Here is a 21089-nt window from a genome sequence, read left to right as displayed (position 1 = left end):
AGCAAATAAAACCTGATAAAGTGCTAAATCCGGCTAATGATGTCAAATCTAAATGGCCTATTATTTTTGTATGGGAAATCTGGTAGATTTTAGCTGGATTTAGCAAATAAAACCTGATAATGTGCTAAATCCGGCTAATGAAGTCATATCTAAATGGGCTATTACATTAGCAAAAATTATAGCTTTGTTCCAGAACTAAAAAGTTTTTACAACTTTTACGACTTTTACCCGAAAACCATGGTAGAACAAATACAAGGTAAAGTTACTACTACAACAAATACAACTCGAACAACAACCACAAAGGAATTTGTTTTTGTTTGTAACGTTACTGTCAGTTGTATTTGTAAACAAAACAAGGAAATGTCTATAAATTATTGGAATTAAAAAACTAATAATTTTTCACATTTGCTTGAATATTTTGGAAAACATGAATGAAAACTCGTTAGATTTTCAATTTGAATGTTTCCATATCATTCCACTAAATGCATAACTTCTCGCAGAAAGTAGAATTCTTGCAAAAATGTTTGGGGTCGCTGGTAATTCATTGAAAAAAGAGAAGCTGCTTCAATCGTTTGCTTTTGAAAACAAAAAAGCACATGTTTATTAGGGTTTTATTATTTTCAAGTTTAACAAAACACCACACATATTAACAAATATTGTACCGCCTCTATAAGCGGTGTTTTAGTGTGCGGCATATCGTTCGGACCTGTAGGAGGTTACATGTCAATGATATGAAGCCGTCTTTATGGGAAATAGTTTTTTTTTCTGATGAATAAATTTGTTCTTCAAAAATATATATCCCTAATATACATCGAACATAGAAATAAATACATAAAATGTCGTATGGAATTTGACACTAACACTACAACCCAGTTCAGTCAGCTGGGTATTGCTGCTACCTTTTCTTGTTCTACCATGCCGAAAACCCGTTCCCGTACACAAAAAATTTGTAAAATGTTCACTTCTCCTTAAACAAAAATGGCGTTCTCTTTAAAAAAATTTTACTCGATAAATTTGAGCGTGTAAAAAATAGTAACATAGTTGCCGGCGTCTGATTGGCTAATACGCCGACTTTGACATTTTTTCCAGTTTTTTTGACGTATTTTCCATTTTTCCGTTCTCAACTATTTCAAAAAACTTTTGTGTGAGAAAACATTTTTTAAGGCCTGCGTATATAAGCTGCCTTGCCTGCTTACTTCTGATAAAAGAATAAACAAGAAAAGGGCAACCCAGTTCGAAAGTTCCTCGGCCTTCTTTATTCTTTTATTTTTATTATGTAAAAAATGAAGCAGGAAAGCAAGGCAATCATGCAGAGCAGCTTATGTACGCAGGCCTTAAGGACTTTATTACATAAACACAAATTTTACTAATTCTCCGTTAAATTTAATCGTAACCTTTTCTATGAATTTCCTACGGCCCCAAACTTTTCTGCAAGAATTCTACTTTCTGCGATAATTTATGCATTTAGTGGAATGATGTGGAAACATAAAAATTGAAAATGTAACGAATTTTCATTCATGTTTTCCAAAATAATCAACCAAATGTGAAAAATTATTAGTTTTTTAAATTCCAATAATTTATAGACATTTCCTTGTTTTGTTTACAAATACAACTGGCAGTAACGTTACAAATAAAAACAAATTCCTTTGTGGTTGTTGTTCGAGTTGTAGTTGTTGTAGTATTTACATTACCTTATATTTGTTCTACCATGATCAAAATTTGTAAACAATGTGAAAAAATATTAAATTACTTTGTTACAATGCTATTTTTCATTGTGTTCCCGTGTTTAATTGCAATAAACAAATAAAAATTTTCAACAATTGCTTCCCCATACAAATTTCTTAAAAATACGGAACGGAAAAATGACGGAAATTGCAAAAACTCCAGCAGAAATATCAAAATCAATGTATCAGCTATCGTATTTATATGCCAATGAACATGATTTAAGTCCCGGTCCACACTAGCGTGAATTTCATTAAAAAATTTCATGAAATTAGGCGTTCTTAAATCGAATTCCCCCACTACAGCAATTTTATGATTTTACCATGGCAGAACTACCAGGTAGTGGTATCACACCAGCTGATCGAATATGAAAAGTCAAATCCCTTTATAAAAAAATTATTTTTGTTGCAATTTCCCCAACAACATAAAGAAAGTTTTGACATAACATATTCAAAATTTTACGATGCCACTACCTGGGTAATTGTACCATGGATTTTACTCTACTAGTCCGTGTTTAGACATACGGGAAAGTAAATTCAGTTTTTAGTCAATAGGGGGTAGGAAAGAGTATTGAGGAGCTCTTTCCTCTCCGCTCTCTCCCAAAAACTCAATTTTTTCTCCCGAGAAATTTGTGTGTCTAAACCAAACCCGTTCGTGGGTATTGATTTGGTTACGAAGTTTTTCGGCAAATCACACACACGCGACCCGAACGCAAAGTAAGAGAGCAAATGTTTTGATTTTTTTACTTCAGTTTTGTACTGAATGTCATGCAAGCAGGTTGATGCCGCTTTATTTGTTTTTTTGGGTACACTGAAAAGATTTTGCAGTTGTACAGCGAATATGTGGAGGGAAGAATTTGAAAATGATTTTTTGTATTAGTATTTTTAATGACGCAGAGTGCCTCGTCTGCAATGCAACAATAAAAAATGTACATATATCAATCTTACCTTAGGCGTCATTATAATACGCATACAAAATATCATTTAATGACGGGAAATGTGCGAAAAAAATAATATGAGTGGATCATTTCCACTGTGAGGTTGAAATCGATGTTGTTTAACAATTTTTATTTTTTTATCTAAATTTACCCGAATTTCGTTAATTTTATTTTATTATATTTAAGTTAAGACCCTAATGTACAAATATAAAAAGAACGAAATCGCAATCATTAATCAAATCTTAGCAATCGCAGTTTTAATAAAAGAAACTGAAGTGGATACTTTTGACTGTGATTCACTGCATATTATTTTTAATTTTAGTCATACAAAGCGAACGCGCCAACAATATATTTTTTCTATTTGAAAATTTTGCCTTTTTAGGCGAAGATCATTTTTAGTATTAATTTTTTTTTAATTTATTAATCGAGCTTTTTATGATCTATAATGCAAATGAAAAAGGAAAGCCAACGATTCGAACCCACACACCCACCACTATGTTTGGCTCTGAACGCTAACACGCCGTGACAACTTTTTTTTCTGTGTTTTTCATTTCATACTCAATATGAAAATCATCACCCTGTTCTGTTCTGTCAGTGTAATTTTACCCACACATAAACAATTTAAGCGCTCGCTCTTCTTGGTCGGCTATGGTCTAAACACAGACCTATGGCATAGGGATACGCAAGTCGATTTTCGAGTAATCGATTCCTCGATTCTTTGATTTGAAGAATCTAATGTCATGTTCATACCAGCATTTGAATCACGTCGTTCGTTCTCATAATTACGTACACGAATTAACCCGTTCATACGACATGGTACACAATTCATAGCAACATGATTCATATTTTCATGGTTTTTGTTTCTGATTTCAAAGAAAGTTTCAACCAAAATGCGGGTAAAATTATTTTATATGAACTGAAAAAATATTTATCCTTCTTTCAGATATCTATTGAATATAAAATTCTATTATTTTCATTCATGTCTTCCATTTTTTTCTCACAATTTTGGTGTTTTCAGTATAATTTAAAATTTTTTTATTTCAATAATTAACGAGAGAGAGACCTGCCAAACATATCTTTTTGGTATACAGACATTCCGGCAGGCATTTGATTTTTGTTTCTAAATTTGTACGCGAATTTGAAACGATGGACAAGAAATGCAACTGAATGAAAGCGAAGACAAAATTTGCTATGATTTGAATGTATACTAGTCGTTAAACCGTTTACTTTTCATTCATATTTTGCAGTTTTTCTAAAAAGTTTTGGATTTTTAATAAATTTTTAATTTTTTATTTTTTCTTGTCATAATTAATTTATTTCGATAAATTCTCTCATTTGCTAGAGATGGGACATATTTTATCGTCGTTCTGAGAGTAATTTAAATTGAACAATGTAGAAAATTTCTCTCAAAATTTTGTGTGGGAAATGAAGTAATTGTATCGTAATTTAGGGTCGAACAACGAATAGAGAGCGAATCACCGCTAGTCTGAACATGACATAAAAATCGGAATCGAGTTTTGACTTCATAGATGGTCTGTTCCTTTACTTCTGAAAATGGTAAAACTGGCAAAAGTAGTAAAAGTTGAAAACTGCTCCCATATGAATTGTATTGTGTCTGAAGTAAGACCGTGTTTAGACACTCAAACTGGAAAGAAAAATTTTCTTCTCAATTTCTTTTAAAATTTCCTTTTTGTTTAGACACGGAAATCATGTTTCTGTCAATTTTATAATTTTTCTGATTCTTCTTCACACTCATTTTCTCATTGCGCCGTTCAAAAACAAAGCCAAGGCAAAATTGTAATGAAAAGTAAAAATGGACGTGTGTGATAAACAATTAATTATGAAAGGAAGCATTGACTTGCATTTTAATTTTGACATTTCCACTTATTTCGAATTGTTTTTGCTTAAAAAAATAGTTTTTCCTCCAAATGGTTTTTTTCCAATTGTCTCCGCTGTTGTTTGTTTCTCGACAGAGAAAATAAAATGAAAGAAAAAACAAAAACAAATCTGCAGCCAACTTCAGGTTGTATGCGAAGAAAAACGAAACAAAACAGAATTTGCCAGTACAGAGGTGTGTGTACCCCCTCTTATTCCTCTCTACTCCCTCGCCCATAAACTCAATTTTCTTTCCCATCAACTTTCCCTGTATAAACAGGGTTTAAAGGAACGCTTTTCGAGTAAAAAGTTGTAAAACTTGAAGATTCTTGAACGTAAAGGAACAGGGCTAGAGAGTCGAAAGATCTATTTTCTCTTATGATTCTTCGATTCTTGCAGAGGGAATCGAAAATCAATTCTGTTTTGACTTTTTGATGTACAACATGGTTTAATAATAAAGGTTAGCTAAAGCTTCCAGTCAATTTAATTTTTTTTCTTTCGACTGTTCCTAAAACGGCAAAACAATATACACAATCTTTATATGTGTGTGATGTTTGCCAACAATTTTAAAAACAATCGAATTTAATGATTTTTAAAATTGTTTTTAGAACATTTGTATAGAAGAAATCCTTCAGGTTATTATTGAAACATTTTATCATATCCACAACTTGATTATGTGGAGAAACCTTCATTCATTTTTCGCGTTTTTTATAAAATGCTCAAAATTGGTATTTTGTAAAAAAAACCCACTTGTTGCCTTTTTGTTTACTGATTTTGAAGTTTTATGAATTCAAGAAAAACAAGGGTTCTATAGATTTTTTTCATTTAAATCTACCTCTTTACTTATACCATGATGTACAACGAAAATGAAATATACAGATTACATTGGTAAGAGCAAGACAATAATATTATATTATTTGTTGTACTGATGAACAAAATTAAAGTCCCGATCCACACTGGAGTGAATTTCATTAAAAAATTTCATGAAATTAGGCGTTCTTAAATCGAATCCCCACTACAGCAATTTTATGATTTTACTCTACTATGGAAGTCGATCTAGAGACGCATAATTTCATGCAATTTTTTCAATGAAATCACTCTAGTGTGGACCGGGACTAACCGGCAGTGTTAAACGCGAAGCATTGTACACTAAAACGTTCACATTTTCAACTAAGGAGTCATCTCGATCAAACGATTCTTTTATCCAAGTGAGTTCTAAGTAAGAATCAAAGAATCGAAAGATCGATTTTTGATTCCTACGTAAGAATCGAAAAATCGATTTTTGAGTTCTAAGTAAGAATCAAAAGATCGAAAGATCGATTCTTGAGTTCTAAGTAAGAATCAAAAGATCGAAAGATCGATTTATGCTTGGTAATACGTATCCCTACTATGAAAATCGATCTAGAGACGCATAATTTCATGCAAATTTTTCAATGAAATCACTCTAGTGTGGACCAGGACCTAGTTTCTACTAGGCCAAAATTGTATGGCAGAAAACAGGAGAAGAGCGTGGTATTCGGCGCTATTTTTGTTTAAAGAGAAGTGCAAGTCTTGCTAGATTTCGGAGTACTGGAACGCATTTTTAGCACTAAACGGGAAAACTACTGCAAGTAGTTATATTTTGCAGGTTCGGAACGCAAGTATATATTAAAAATTGTTATTATGAAGTCTCAACGATAAAATCATTTTTTATTTTTTCATTTATTAGTACTATATACAATTAATACGATATATAGATAATTTTACGATAATTTTCGAAATAAAGTTGTAAAGTTCTATATTGTCGTATATTTTTGACGTCTAATTCAATTTACAACAACTTGTTTTGAAAATTCACGTTCGCATATGTATCTACCTTGATTATTGTAATATGTTTGAAATCAACAGAAAAATAAGTGTAATGTCATGTTCACACGAGCGTTTCAATTACGTTGCCTGTCGAACGACGTACACGAATTAACCCGTTTCCACGACACCATTCGTAATTAACAGAAACATAAACAAAATTTCCTTCATTTTTGTTTCCTTGATTTCACGAAAATTTGAACCGAAAACACTTAAAATATACATTAAATGAATAGGAAAAGCAATAGACTTTCCTTCAAATGTATCTTCTATATTTAACTACACACATTTCATTCATTTCTTCCAAAACTTCTGAACAATTTTGTATTTTCAATATATTTTTATATGTTTCTATTTTCAAAATTAAAGAGAGGGAGGCATGTCAAAACAATGTTTGTGTATACAGACTTTCAGTTATTTTTTCCTTTTCGTTTCTGATTTTTTACGCGATTTTCAACTAATGGACAAGAAATGTGTGTGGAATTAGGAAGGAAACACAACCATCTTCCTTCCGCATCTATATAAAATGTTTAGTTCATTAATTTCCATTCATCTTTTTTCTAAAAATTTTTGTGTTTTCAACAAATTTTTCAATTTTGAATTTAGACCAAACCCGTTCATTGGTATTGATATGGTTACGAAGTTTTTCGGCAAATCACACACACGCGACCCGAACGCAAAGTAAGAGAGCAAATGTTTTAATTTTTTTTACTTCAGTTTTGTACTGAATGTCATGCAAGCAGGTTGATGCCGCTTTATTTGTTTTTTTTTTTGGGTACACTGAAAAGATTTTGCAGTTGTACAGCAAATATCTGGAGGGAAGAATTTGAAAATGATTTTTTGTTTTGTATTAATATTTTTAATGACGCAGTATGCCTCGTCTGCAATGCAACAATAAAAAATGTATATCCATCTTACCTTAGGCGTCATTATAATACGCATACAAAATATCATTTAATGACGGGAAATGTGCGAAAAAAATAATATGAGTGGATAATTTTCACTGTGAGGTAGAAATCGATGTTGTTTAACAATTTTTATTTTTTTATCTAAATTTACCCGAATTTCGTTAATTTAATTTTATTATATTTAAGTTAAGACCCTAATGTACAAATATAAAAAGAACGAAATCGCTATCATTAACTCTTAGCAATCGCAGTTTTAATAAAAGAAACTGAAGTGGATACTTTTGACTGTGATTCACTGCATATTATTTTTAGTTTTAGTCATACAAAGCGAACGCGCCAACAATATATTTTTTCTATTTGAAAATTTTGCCTTTTTAGGCGAAGATCATTTTTAGTATTATTTTTTTTTTTTTAATTTATTAATCGAGCTTTTTTATGATCTATAATGCAAATGAAAAAGGAAAGCCAACGATTCGAACCCACACACCCACCACTATGTTTGGCTCTGAACGCTAACACGCCGTGACAACTTTTTTCCTGTGTTTTTCATTTCATACTCAATATGAAAATCATCACCCTGTTCTGTTCTGTCAGTGTAATTTTACCCACACATAAACAATTTAAGCGCTCGCTCTTCTTGGTCGGCTATGATTTAGAGTCTAAATCATAGCCGACCAAGAAGAGCGAGCGCTTAAATTGTTTATGTGTGGGTAAAATTACACTGACAGAACAGAACAGGGTGATGATTTTCATATTGAGTATGAAATGAAAAACACAGGAAAAAAGTTGTCACGGCGTGTTAGCGTTCAGAGCCAAACATAGTGGTGGGTGTGTGGGTTCGAATCGTTGGCTTTCCTTTTTCATTTGCATTATAGATCATAAAAAGCTCGATTAATAAATTAAAAAAAAATTAATACTAAAAATGATCTTCGCCTAAAAAGGCAAAATTTTCAAATAGAAAAAATATATTGTTGGCGCGTTCGCTTTGTATGACTAAAATTAAAAATAATATGCAGTGAATCACAGTCAAAAGTATCCACTTCAGTTTCTTTTATTAAAACTGCGATTGCTAAGATTTGATTAATGATTGCGATTTCGTTCTTTTTATATTTGTACATTAGGGTCTTAACTTAAATATAATAAAATAAAATTAACGAAATTCGGGTAAATTTAGATAAAAAAATAAAAATTGTTAAACAACATCGATTTCAACCTCACAGTGGAAATGATCCACTCATATTATTTTTTTCGCACATTTCCCGTCATTAAATGATATTTTGTATGCGTATTATAATGACGCCTAAGGTAAGATTGATATATGTACATTTTTTATTGTTGCATTGCAGACGAGGCACTCTGCGTCATTAAAAATACTAATACAAAAAATCATTTTCAAATTCTTCCCTCCACATATTCGCTGTACAACTGCAAAATCTTTTCAGTGTACCCAAAAAAACAAATAAAGCGGCATCAACCTGCTTGCATGACATTCAGTACAAAACTGAAGTAAAAAAATCAAAACATTTGCTCTCTTACTTTGCGTTCGGGTCGCGTGTGTGTGATTTGCCGAAAAACTTCGTAACCAAATCAATACCCACGAACGGGTTTGATTTAGACATGTCATAATTAATTTTTTCGATAAATTCTCTCATTTTTTAGGGATGGGACATACTTATTCGTCGTTCAGAGAGTATTTCTAATCGAACAACGTAGAAAAATCGTCGTTCGTTCATAGAATTTTGTGTGTGGAAATAAGTAATTTATTCGTAGTTATGAGTCGAACAACGAATAGAGAACGAACGACGTACCGTGGAAACGGGCTATAAACACCGCGATGTATTTCAGAATTTCATGAAATCCAGTGGATTTTGGAGCGCAAGTGTAAACTTGGCATAATATTATTGTTTTAAAGAAATGTGCGAGCAAAAATGTGCAACATGTTTACCGACTTCTGATTGGCTCAAACGCTGACTTTGACATTTGTTACACTTTTTTGACGGTTCTGCCATTTTTCCGTTCCCGTACATTTTGGAAAAATGTGTATGTGGAACTCATTTTTACCACTAAAAAAGTGCTGGAACGAAGCTTATGTGTACAACATTCACAGGTAGCAAATTTGACATTTCATACGACATGACGAATAGTGTAAACACCACTTCACTTATGAATACATGTGTTCTACTTTTTCACCACAAACGCTTTGGAATACGGACGTTGTTGCAGTCGGAGAACTTACTAGAAGCCTGGTTAGTTCCTTTTGAGAGCACACCAAAGACGTTTGGGTTATTTTTTATAATGGTTTATTGTGAATTCAGTTTTAATGTAGTTTTACAGGTTGATATGAATTAAAGTTTATGGAAATGATAAATTAATTGGTATGATGATGGATGTACGAATTTAGTATTGGTGAATTGAAAAGTTGATGAAATTTGATGAAAGGGTGAATGAGTGGGTTGGTAGGTGAGTGGCTTCAAAATTGTATGAACGCACGGCTTCTCTTCTCCCGAACAACTGGCAAAAATTCAAATGATGAAATAGATGTTGACATTTACATGTCAAAGATGATTAGTTATTTTCAACGGCGGTAATGTTACCCTTAATCGGCGGCAACATTCCCCCCTCCGTAAGCGGGTCCAGTTCTCCCGCCTTACCTTTCTCTCTATTGCCGACGTCCAACACAGCTATCTTGGAAACAGGGCGGTGTACAATGCCATTCTTAGTCTGGACCGTGGCACGTCTGAATTGACCATCCTTCGCAACGATACGGTCTATTACAACTCCTCTAAGCCAGCAGTTTCTAGGTTGGTGCTCGTCCACAATGAGAACCACATCTCCTATGTCAACTGGTTTCTGTCTCTCAAACTATTTACTTCGTCTTGTAATTATAGGTGCGTATTCTTTCAGCCACCGCTCCCAGAAACGATTTGCGATCGCCTGGACTTGGTTCCATTTCTCTCGTAGATTGGTATCCTTCGTAAAAATTGGTTTGTAACCCGTAGATGAGCCAAGCAGCAGGTGATTGGGGGTTAAGGCTTCATCGTCCTCTGACTCTAGGGATACAAACGTTAATGGTCTTGAATTTATTATAAATTCCACTTCAATTAATGCGCTTCTCAATGTCTCGTCATTAAACTTATTATTCGGATAGGCTTGATGTAGCACGGTCTTCACTGATCTCACAAGCCTCTCCCATGCTACACCCATATGTGGAGCTGCCGGAGGATTGAAGTACCATTTAATGTCGTCGAAACTCCTTGCTAATTCGCTTTCATTGAGCCTTTGAAGTTCTTCTCGTAAAATCCTTTCTGTAGCCTTAAAGTTGGTGCCGTTATCGCTATAGATTACCCTTGGGTAACCACGACGTCCAATGAAATTCCTTAGGCACATTATACATGATGACGTATCTAGGCTATGAGCGACCTCCAAATGTATGGCGCGCGTTGTCATGCAGGTGAATATTACACCCCATCTCTTCTCTGATCTTCTTCCAAATGTTACTATCATGGGACCGAAGAAGTCGATGCCGGTATAGGTGAAGGGCTTTTCGTAGGCTCCTAGCCTACCTTTAGGAAGAGACCCCATTAAGGGTATCTTGGGCGATGCTGTTGTTATCTTGCAATGTTGACAGTTCTTCCTCACTGTTTTGTATAAAACTCGCAATTTCGGTATGTGGTACTGACCCTTAAGAGAGTTGATGACGGTTTCGCGCGAAAACATGGTGGTACTTCTCGTGGTAGTGCTTGATGATCAACGAAGTTACTTTGTGCTTCGGTGGTAACACAATGACATCTACATAACCTCTCAAATGTTCGGTGCGACCATGTATCTTGATGAGACCATCCATTTCGTCTAGAAATATATCTAAACCTCTTAGTGGTGAATCACTTTCAATACGCTTACCTTTGGCTATTTGCTGGACTATAATACGATGAATGTTGCTGCAACATTGTTGCTGGTTGATTTTGTGTAACGTATATTCCGTTTGCGCTTGAGCATGATCTTGCTTGTTGAACGAACTGTTGTTGTTGTTGCACACCCGTTGGTTTCATTACGCCAATGCTTGGTGTGGTGCTTTTTGTTGATGACGTCATTATTCCCCCGCTGTACGTGTTATGCGGCGATGAAACAATCGTTGTCAATAACTGCTGTTGTCCCAATGGGACTTTTGATACTACCCCACTGCATATTGGTGGGTAGATTGGCATTGTTGCTTGACTATACAAAGATGTGCTACTTCTGTCGTCGCCACTTACCCTTGTATATTCTTGTGTTTGTGTCGATGCTGCATTAGTACTTGTATCTGCTGCCACTGAGGTTGAACGTTGTTGTACATTACTGTCGGACGATATGGTAAATGCACTACCACTTCTTCTAGATCGCCAGCTGCGTTCAAGTCACCAGCTGCTGAGTCTCCGCGGCCATTTCCATGTCCACCGCGGCCATTTCTAGCTCCACCGCGGCCATTTCCAGCTCCACCATCAACATTATTAACAGCTCCGCCGCGGCCATACGAACCATTTACATTATTTCGTTGGTATGTATATCGCCGCCCGTAATTACGGTAACTAATGGCGGGCGTGACTTGGACCCTGTTACCATTACAAAAGAATGTAAATGGTTCATATGGATATGGTCGATGGCGTTGGTAATAATGTTGATGGCGGTAGCGGTTGTTGCGGTTGTTAGATGTGGCGGTGCCGGTTGTGCTGCTGTTGTTGCTGCCGGTGCTGCTGTTGTTGCTGCCGGTGCTGCTGTTGTTGCTGCAGTCCTGTAAATATATAACATATACAATATAATAAATATACAATATACATAAACATACAGATAAGAAAATGGAGCAAGTTGAGGCATAAGACGAGCTGGCCAACTATGCTCGGATCGAAATGAAATTTTTATCACAGGTAGATCTCGTCACCCTGATCACAAATATATATAACATTTGTTGCGGAAGTCCATACTTCCCGAGATATGGGCCTTTGAAGTTCCAAAAATTCCTTTGTTAAAGGCCAGCTGATAAGAGAAAAATTTTAAATTTAAAAAAAAGTTGTTCCCGTGCCCTAGATTTGCACCTGTCCATAGGAGAAAGTTGTAAATCCTTCGGCCGGCTGCTTAAAAAAAGTACAAGTTTAAAACAAAATTTTTTTGAGCAAGTTTAGTTTAATAAAGTTATAATTTTTTCTTTAAGACTTTCTGCTATGGACAGGAGCCAATCTAGGGAACGGGAACAACATTTCTTTTAAATTAAAAATTTTCTCTAAGTAACCGACATTTAACAAGGAAATTTTCTGAACTTCGGAGGCCCATCTTCTTCCGCAATAATTTGGTCCCGATCCGAGCTTAATGAAAACATTCAACTTATGCCGCATATTCATATTTTATTTGAGGTTAATGCTTAACTTTTGCCTTAGGCCTTTGTGGATATACTCGGGAAGTATATTCGCAACAAAAGCAATGGACACACACTTCACTTACCATCAATTTTAACGCGTCAAAAAATAAATTAAATTAAATACGCGTCTTAAATTAATTAAATTAAATTATTCACGTATTACTAATATTTGGTATTGAACGGACGCACGCGTCTTAACACGGAACACAAAATTATAATATTGCTCCTTAAAAGAATTCGAGTTCGGATGTATACATTCTCCAGATGCTAGAAAAAGATAGCACGCATTGTCCACGGCCTTATTGCTCGTCAGAATGGATGGAGTTCGGTGATTCTAGCAACCCTGAGTAAATATTTGGCAATATTAAAATATTATTTTAGTTTGCGTGCTTGGTAAAAGGTTCAACAGGGTAGTTGACAGAAAATTAGAAGACTCGTGGCTTTGTATCATACGTTAGGTTAATGGTGTTATATTACCTAACTACCCTCCCACCTGTATTACTCACGGATCAATAAAAGATTAAGTTCTGGTAATACCCAAACTACCAGCCTATCAATCACATATGGTTACATCCTCAAACAGACAAGGGAGTATTTAGTTGAAGCTCATGATGAGTGAATTTATTCCAAAATATCTTAGACTATACATTCGCTAGTTGTTAGTCCTAAGACAATAAAGTGACGGGTATTCATTTCATTAAATTAGATTTGGATTTGATATTCAAATAGACTAGCGTTTAATAAACGACAACAGTTCAATTATCTTAAACAATAAGGTGTCTAATTATAGTTTATCTTAAATTTCACTTATAACTATTATAATTTAAGACATTCAACTATAAGTGGGCTCTTAGTATATTCGAAATAGTTCATAACAATAATTGAGTTTCAATGGCACTAGGTTAATTATCCTGTAGACAAAGGGATAATAAAAATAAAGACTTGAATTTAACCGGGTGAAATTTTAAACCAAAGAGAGTCATTTAACATGGACATGTATTTTAACTATATCGGTGTCCCACTGTAATTACTTCTCGATATCAAAGAATGTATCTATCAGAATCATCCATTAATTATCTTAGATTATCATAACCAATATTGAACTGTTGTGAAAATACAAGAAGTAATGATAAAACAAAATTAAAAATAAAACCGTTCACTTACGTTCTTCGCTGCTCGCCGCTGCCGCCGAAAGATCTTTCGCAGAGCTGACTGCTTTTGCATTCTCGTGAACAGAAATAGAATTTGATGATAACTCCTCTGTCGATGCTCTCTTTGAATGCTATTAATTTAGGAGAGAATTGTATCCCAATATCTATTCTGTTAAAGTTGACCTAGTCATTAACAGTGGAGAAATTCTGTTATACTTAACATAATATGTACTCAAATCGGAGAATAGTGAAACAATCTCAACAACCACACAGTACTCTGTTACGAAATGGAATCGGAGATGGTAAGCTTTGATTTTTTTGTAATCACAGAGATAAATTTGTAATATGTGTGTTTATTAGGTTCACTATTCAACGAAACGGTACCGTAAATATATATTAATAACTAGGTTAGCTTACTGATATTGTCGATCTCACTAAACTTAATTATGCACGTATGATAATGATGATTTTTTAAGTGATGTGCAATTTAATTCAAATAACACCGGCTCCAATAGGAAAAAGGGTTTAAAGCATTAATTTCCTTAACACTTGCTGGTCAACATCTGTAGTTTTTGCACATTGTCTGAACCATCGGCATTTGTTGAAGCAAATGTTTCTTGAAGACTTTGTAAACACTGATGGGGAGAAAATATATTTTCTTACGCCACTATTCTAATGCTCTGCCAAAATTCACAGCCGCAATTCAATATGCTCGAATCGATTGTAGTATATCTTGAGGTACAAACTTTATATTGGATTGTCACTGAAGTTTTTGTTTTTATTCCAAGTAGTTATGGTGCACAAATATTGCCTCAAACACGGAAATACACTTTATAGTCGATCTTGCAAGGTTCCTGTAGTTTCAAGCACAATAAAGTAAACGATAGACATGTGATCTCCAGGGCAATTACATCAAACTGAAGGTGTTGGCATGGATATTATAAATTTTGTTCTGTTTTCAAATTGTCTCCAGAGAACGTCTGCGTACAAAACCTCTGGCAAATACCGCTAACCCAATGGGCTGGTCAATCTGCTGGAGAGTGAACAATTTAGAAAACAAGGAGAACAGAAATTTCGATCTTATTACCTCAACAGAGTATGTCAACCAGCAGAATATGTAGTAGCTGTTCAATGACGTATTTATTTATATTTAATACAATATAATGACCACCGACTAACGAAATCAACTGATAAATGGATTGTTTACCATTAATGTTCGATTATCTGCGAATCCAATGTCATACTCACATAAACGATTGTGAATTACTTAAATAAAACGATTTAAGAATTACTTCAATAACCATAGTTGGAAAATATTAATTGGAAAATATTAATTTTGACTGTTGACTGAACTGGGAGATTACTACCGGCAAAATGGCAGAATTTCCTTCGGTTTTGTACGAAGAAGCCATGCAGAAATCCATAAAGTGCACAGCACTTCCAGGCCTAAAAGTTGATAAATTAACTGACAAGTAGAAAGCGTTAATAAACGATATGGGGAGGGAGACTATAAGAGGGAAACAAAGGCCGAGAGATGTCGCTGAAAGCAGTAAAATTGCTTGCTACTGAACGTTAAATTTTGAAATGGAAAATTGAAGCGCAGTTGCATGTTACAATTCCCCCACCACAAGATCGGTATTTGGGTGAGAGAACGAGACCAAAAACTGATCACAAGAAAGACCTCATTGCCTTAAGTCTTTGGCATGGTATGTGCCAATAGGGTTTCCCTGCAGGTCTTCAAGCTCGTAATAAGAATTTCCAACCTTCTTACAAATTCGAGACTTTATAAAGGCTGGAGCTAACTTTGCATTATATCCATGCTCAAAGTTGCTCTGTTTAAAATTCCTGCGAAAGATTTCTTGTCCGACCTGGTAGGAGACTTCTCGAGAGCGTAAATTGTATATTCTTTCATTGCGCTCAAACTGTCTTTTCATACATTTAGCTGCCTTTTCACCCATTATCTGCATAGAATCGTTTCTATTGAACCTCACCGACCTGTCCTCCAACATTTCAAGGTTTCGCAGTAAGGAATAAGTAGATCCATTTGTGACCATATTCTGTCCAAACGTCAAATAATATGGACTAGTACCAACGGCAGTATGATTTGCTGATCGAAGGGCACAGCCTATTGAACTAAGGAACTCATCCCAGTTTTTCTGGTTAGGATCCACATAGGACTTTATGGCCGACAAAACTGAACGATTCACTCTCTCCGAGGCGTTTGCCTGGGGAGAGTGAACAGCAGTGTAAAGATGTGAAATGTTATAGCGTTTCAGCAAATTATTGAACTCCTTAGATCTGAATTGAGTGCCGTTATCGGAAACAACCACTTCCGGCACCCCGAACATATGGAAAATCTCAGTCTCCATATATTTCACAACAATGTCTGCAGAGAATTTCTTCACAGGCTTGATAAAAGGGAATTTAGTGAAGTGATCTAGCAAAATAAATATCCCTACATTTCCTGAGCGTGAACGGGGATAGGGACCTAAAAAGTCCACATATATCCTCTGCATAAACCTTTTCGTCTCGGACATCTGTCCCAATGGAGGTCTTTGCACATGGTTGGGGTGTTTAGTGGCTTTGCACACCTCACATTCGCTGACGTACTTTTTAACATCTGTTACCAAATTAGGCCAGAAATAATATTTTCTTATCCGCTGCAACGTTTTATTTATGCCACCGTGAGAGGAGGTTGGTATATCATGTGCCTTCTTAAGGACGTCTGGTATCAGGTCCTGTGGGACCCACAGTTTCCATGCAAGGTCATCATGCATCTGTTCACCTGTGACATGATCTGTCCTTCGGTACAAATAACCGTCAAGAATTTTCAAGTCTGGCATACTATCTAAATTTTCTTTGACCTTTCCAAGAAGTTTTAAATAAGTTTCTGAACGGAAGGACGGTGACTGCAAATCAATGAAAAAACCAGAATCTGACTCAAAATCTGACAAACTTTCCAATCCCAAAACTTCTTCGGTGTATGTACGCGAAAGGGTATCCGGGACAATGTTCATTGAGCCACGTCTGTGCTGTATATCAAATTTATAGGCTTGAAGTTTTAAGGCCCAACGAGCTAGCCGAGTACTCAGGTCTGTCTGGGACATCAGCCACTTCAAAGACGCATGATCCGTGATTATAGTGAACTGCTGTCCCTCGACATAGGCTCTGAACTTTTTGATGCTTAGCATTGCTGCTAAGCATTCTTGTTCGGTCACTGAATAGTTGCGTTGGGCTTTGTTCAGTTTCTTCGACATAAAAGCGATAGGAACTTCTTCACCCTCCGCAGTCTTTTGGACCAATACACTTCCTATTCCTGTTTTACTCGCATCGCAATGTATATAGAACGGTTGCGAAAAATCGGGGCTATGTAAAACAGGGGCTGTACTCAGTTTGGACTTCAAAACTTCAAACGATTTTTGGGCCTCGTCTGACCACACAAATTTACGCTTATTTTGCAACAGATCAGTCAATGGGGTGGCTAAAGTCGCATAATCCCGGATAAATTTTCGGTACCACCCAGTCATACCTAGAAACCTTTGTACTTCCTTCACTGATCTGGGGACCGGAAAGTCCGTAACGGCGGAAACCTTCTCAGGGTCCGTCCGGATCACACCCTTACCGACAACATGACCCAGGTACTTCACCTCCGGAACACAGAACTGACTCTTCTGAATATTTATTGTTAGACCCGACTCACTTATTCTCCTGGCAACGCACTCTAGAACCTCAAGGTGGCGATCAAAGGACTCCGAAATTATCAAGAGGTCATCAAGGTAGACGAACACCTCTGTCCTTAGCGCAGGGGGTATCACTTTATCCATCAGCCTGCTCATGGTTTGAGGGGCATTACAGAGCCCAAATGGCATGACGGTAAAGTGATATAATGGCCTGCCTGGGACAGAGAATGCTGTCTTTTCCCTTGAGGCCTTATCCAGTGGGATCTGCCAGAAGGCGTCCTTGAGGTCTAGAGTGGTAATAAACTCTGCCCTGGGGAGACGGCTCAGAATGCCATCGATATGGGGCATCGGATACGCATCGCCTATAGTGACCGCGTTCAGTTTACGACTATCTAGACATAGTCGGTTCTTTCCGGGTTTGCGGTGTAGTACGACGGGGGACGACCATGCACTGTTAGACTCCTCGATAACACCAAGGGCTAACATTCTGTCTAACTCTTCAAATATAAGTTTCTCTATAGCAGGAGATACGGGAAAGTGTCTCTGCTTTATAGGACGGGCGCTTCCAGTATCTATAGAGTGGCATAACATATTGGTTCTACCAAGACCTCTGATGGCAAAGGAAGGGAACAAGGATATGGTTTGAGCCAGACGAAGTTTCTGAGTCGGGGATAACTCAAGCTGGTCATCTAACTCAAACATTTGAGGTTCAATGAACGAGCTGGGGTAACCATTCAGCTCAGGGGGAAGCAGTTCAAAGAGTCGCCAAAAATCTATTCCTAGGAATAACTCGCGATCTAAACTTGGAACAATGAATATGGTTATTGGCTTCTCTACATCCCTAAAAACCACAGTAGTCTCCACGAATCCCTCAATAACCTGTTTATTGCCGTCGGCTGTTTTAACAGTAGACTTATATTTCTTATAGGGAGAACCTGAGGCAAGATACTGTTTTGCAGCGTCAGACCCAACGCAACTGATGGATGCACCAGTATCTAGAAGTCCTAAAAACTTCCTATTAAAGAGAACAACCTCTGCATAAGGCCTGACGTCATTAGCAGAACTCAATATGGAAGACACGATTTTCTTGTTGATGGAGCGCACTTTATTCCAAAACGCACGAATACGGCGTGAGGATCGTGTGGGTTTTTGATTCATTGGCTCATTGAAGATTCTCTGTCTTGCCAAGTTATACTCTTCAACGCGAATATGAAAAGGTTTTAAGGGATGAACTTTTTGTTCATTAGATATTTGCGAAGAATCTTTATTGTGAGCAGAGTTGGAAGGTCTGGGTAAAATAGTAAAGCCGGGTTTCTTTACATTGGTGCACTCTTGTGTGCACCTGATCTCAAGTTTTTTTGCTGACATTTACTGCAATTGGGTTTGTACACATTTGATGCACCACACCCATAGCAAAAAACGCTTCTTTCGGCTAGGCAATCCTGGTAGCGATGACCAGGTTTGTTGCAGTTCCAACATGTGAAGTTCAAGGCTGAAATTTCATCTTCCAACCTGTCTACTGATTCAGGACATGAATGATTATCTTCTTCTACATCGACTTCAGCAACACGCTTTGAGAATGGTATGGATTTTGAATAAGACAGACCGTGCCTGCGGCGAACGTCCTGGATAAAAAATTCTCTCTTCCGGCATGTATGCCGAAGCTGTTGAAGTGAAGTAATATCGAGATTTAATATCTCGTGTTGAATTTCTGGCAGGAGATTCCTGCGCAGAATTTCAACCAATGTCCTTTCCGATATGGGCTCACTCAGCCTATCAGTTAAGTCCACAATCGAATCATAGAATAGGTCAAAGGATTCAGTTGGCTTCTGTTTTCTATCGCGTATCAATTCGCGTATATCAACGTCAGTCCTTGAATCTTTGTAGTGCATACGTAAAGCCTCGCAAAGACCTGGCCAAGTAATAGTTTGTACTGTGCGGTGATAACGCCAATACCAGTCATTGGCTTTACCATCGAAGAGAGCACTAACATTTTTACATAGTATGTTATAATTCCCATTAAGGGTTTGGGCTGTTAAGGCCTCTACCCTATAAATGAAATTTTCCACAGATAAGCCTGTGGATCCACCGGTAAACTTAATTTTCCAATTGGAAATTATTTGCAGGACTTTATCCGGTCTATCGGTAAGATTGGATGCCCCCGAGGCTCCAGAATTCTGAGATTGCAAGGCTGGCGGTGGGTTACCATGGTTATTACCAGAAGCTCTTCTGTCTCTATTGAGATTATTGGATTGAATTCCGAACAAGTCCCGGAGGGTCTGTTCTTCAACATCAGGTAACGTAGGCATCTGACTTATAGGCGTAGGCTGTATCTGTGGGGGTCTATTATTGGACTGGGGGGTATTACCAGCTTCAATGCGAAGCCTTGACATACTTGCCTCCACACTGGACTGTACCGACCTAGAATTTTCATTCCCTATAAAAGACATCATCTGTGCTTGCTGAGCATCAAACATAGACGAAAGGATTTCCTTAATATTCTGGGTTGAAATCCCAGTGGTAGCGTTAGAAGCAGTAGCTGCGGTGCTACAAGCCCCTCCACCAATAAAGGACTCATTAAGGGTATCCCCAGGATCCTGACCCTGTGATTTTTGGGCCTGAGCTTTTGCCTGCGATCTGGTTGCTATTTTGGGGCCACCTGGAGTTTGAGAATCCGAGCTAACCCGAGTATTGCACACCGGACAGAAAGGTCTGGTTTTAAGACATGTTGAGAGACAAGACCTATGAAATACGTGTCTACAATTCGTTTCAAAAAATGTAGACTTCGAGGTTATGGGATTTTGACAGGCTAGGCAAACCAACGGCTCCCCGGAGTTTTCACCCGTAGCATCACCTTCCGAGTTTTTAGATGACATATTCTATAGACTATTGATATTCCCGTACGGGTTCGAAATATGAGTTAAAAATTTTTTATTCGGAAAAGTTCCTTCACAAAACATATAAAACAATCAATAATCGACAATGAAATTCGAAGATAACAATGTCAATGCAATGTATTGAAAACGATAAAAGGATTATTCAAGCAAGGTAACGTCTGTTTGAGGATAATAACATATTAAAACTGAAGGCGGTAAAACAAAACAAGCCAACGAATCTGAAAAGAGTATAGATGTAGATTGTCACACTGGAAGGAAAATCAAAATTTTCAGTTTTCTCATATACGACATGGTAGGCTATATTCTTTAAGGTATTTCAGAAGGGGTCAAATCCGGATATAAATCCAAAAGTTTGCATTCCAAACTCGACTGAAAGATACCTTCAAAGAAAACAGATAAAGATTTTTAGCGATGGATGGTCCTGAGATTCGGGTTATAATGACAGACATCAGGTCTTATCACATCTAAATTCCTTTCATCAAAGGGATCCAAGAGAATTTGACAGACAGAATATTTCAATAGAAATAGATCAAGGAAAGAGTAAGGAAATGTGAAGAAGGAACAGAACAACTCGATCAAGTACGCATAAAGCGACTACGGTCTTATATGGAAATATACATATATCATTTCTACATTGCTCCGCCCCACGTTGGGCGCCATTATTTATAATATTGCTCCTTAAAAG

General features: G+C 36.6%; 2 protein-coding genes across 2 annotated transcripts; both read right to left on the bottom strand.

Moving 5' to 3' along the window:
• Positions 1-9573: 9573 nt before the first annotated feature.
• Positions 9574-15204, bottom strand: LOC141402328 (uncharacterized). Its single transcript, XM_073983295.1, has 5 exons — positions 15076-15204; positions 14915-15014; positions 14245-14857; positions 13841-14010; positions 9574-12055 (listed from the first exon to the last, which is right to left on the bottom strand). Exons 4-5 carry the CDS (start codon positions 13898-13900, stop codon positions 11537-11539), a joined length of 579 nt encoding a protein of 192 aa, XP_073839396.1. The 5' UTR covers positions 13901-14010; positions 14245-14857; positions 14915-15014; positions 15076-15204; the 3' UTR covers positions 9574-11536.
• Positions 10150-11378, bottom strand: LOC141402980 (uncharacterized). Its single transcript, XM_073985109.1, has 2 exons — positions 11188-11378; positions 10150-10846 (listed from the first exon to the last, which is right to left on the bottom strand). The coding sequence occupies exons 1-2, from the start codon at positions 11376-11378 to the stop codon at positions 10150-10152; spliced, it is 888 nt and encodes a 295-aa protein (XP_073841210.1).
• Positions 15205-21089: the final 5885 nt, after the last annotated feature.

Source organism: Musca autumnalis, unplaced genomic scaffold (assembly GCF_047663935.1).
Source record: "Musca autumnalis isolate F117 unplaced genomic scaffold, ASM4766393v1 scaffold_4, whole genome shotgun sequence".
In the NCBI taxonomy this organism is placed as follows: Eukaryota; Metazoa; Arthropoda; class Insecta; order Diptera; family Muscidae; genus Musca; species Musca autumnalis.
Note: the sequence above shows the minus strand (reverse complement) of the source record. Positions and strands in the feature narration are given on the sequence as shown.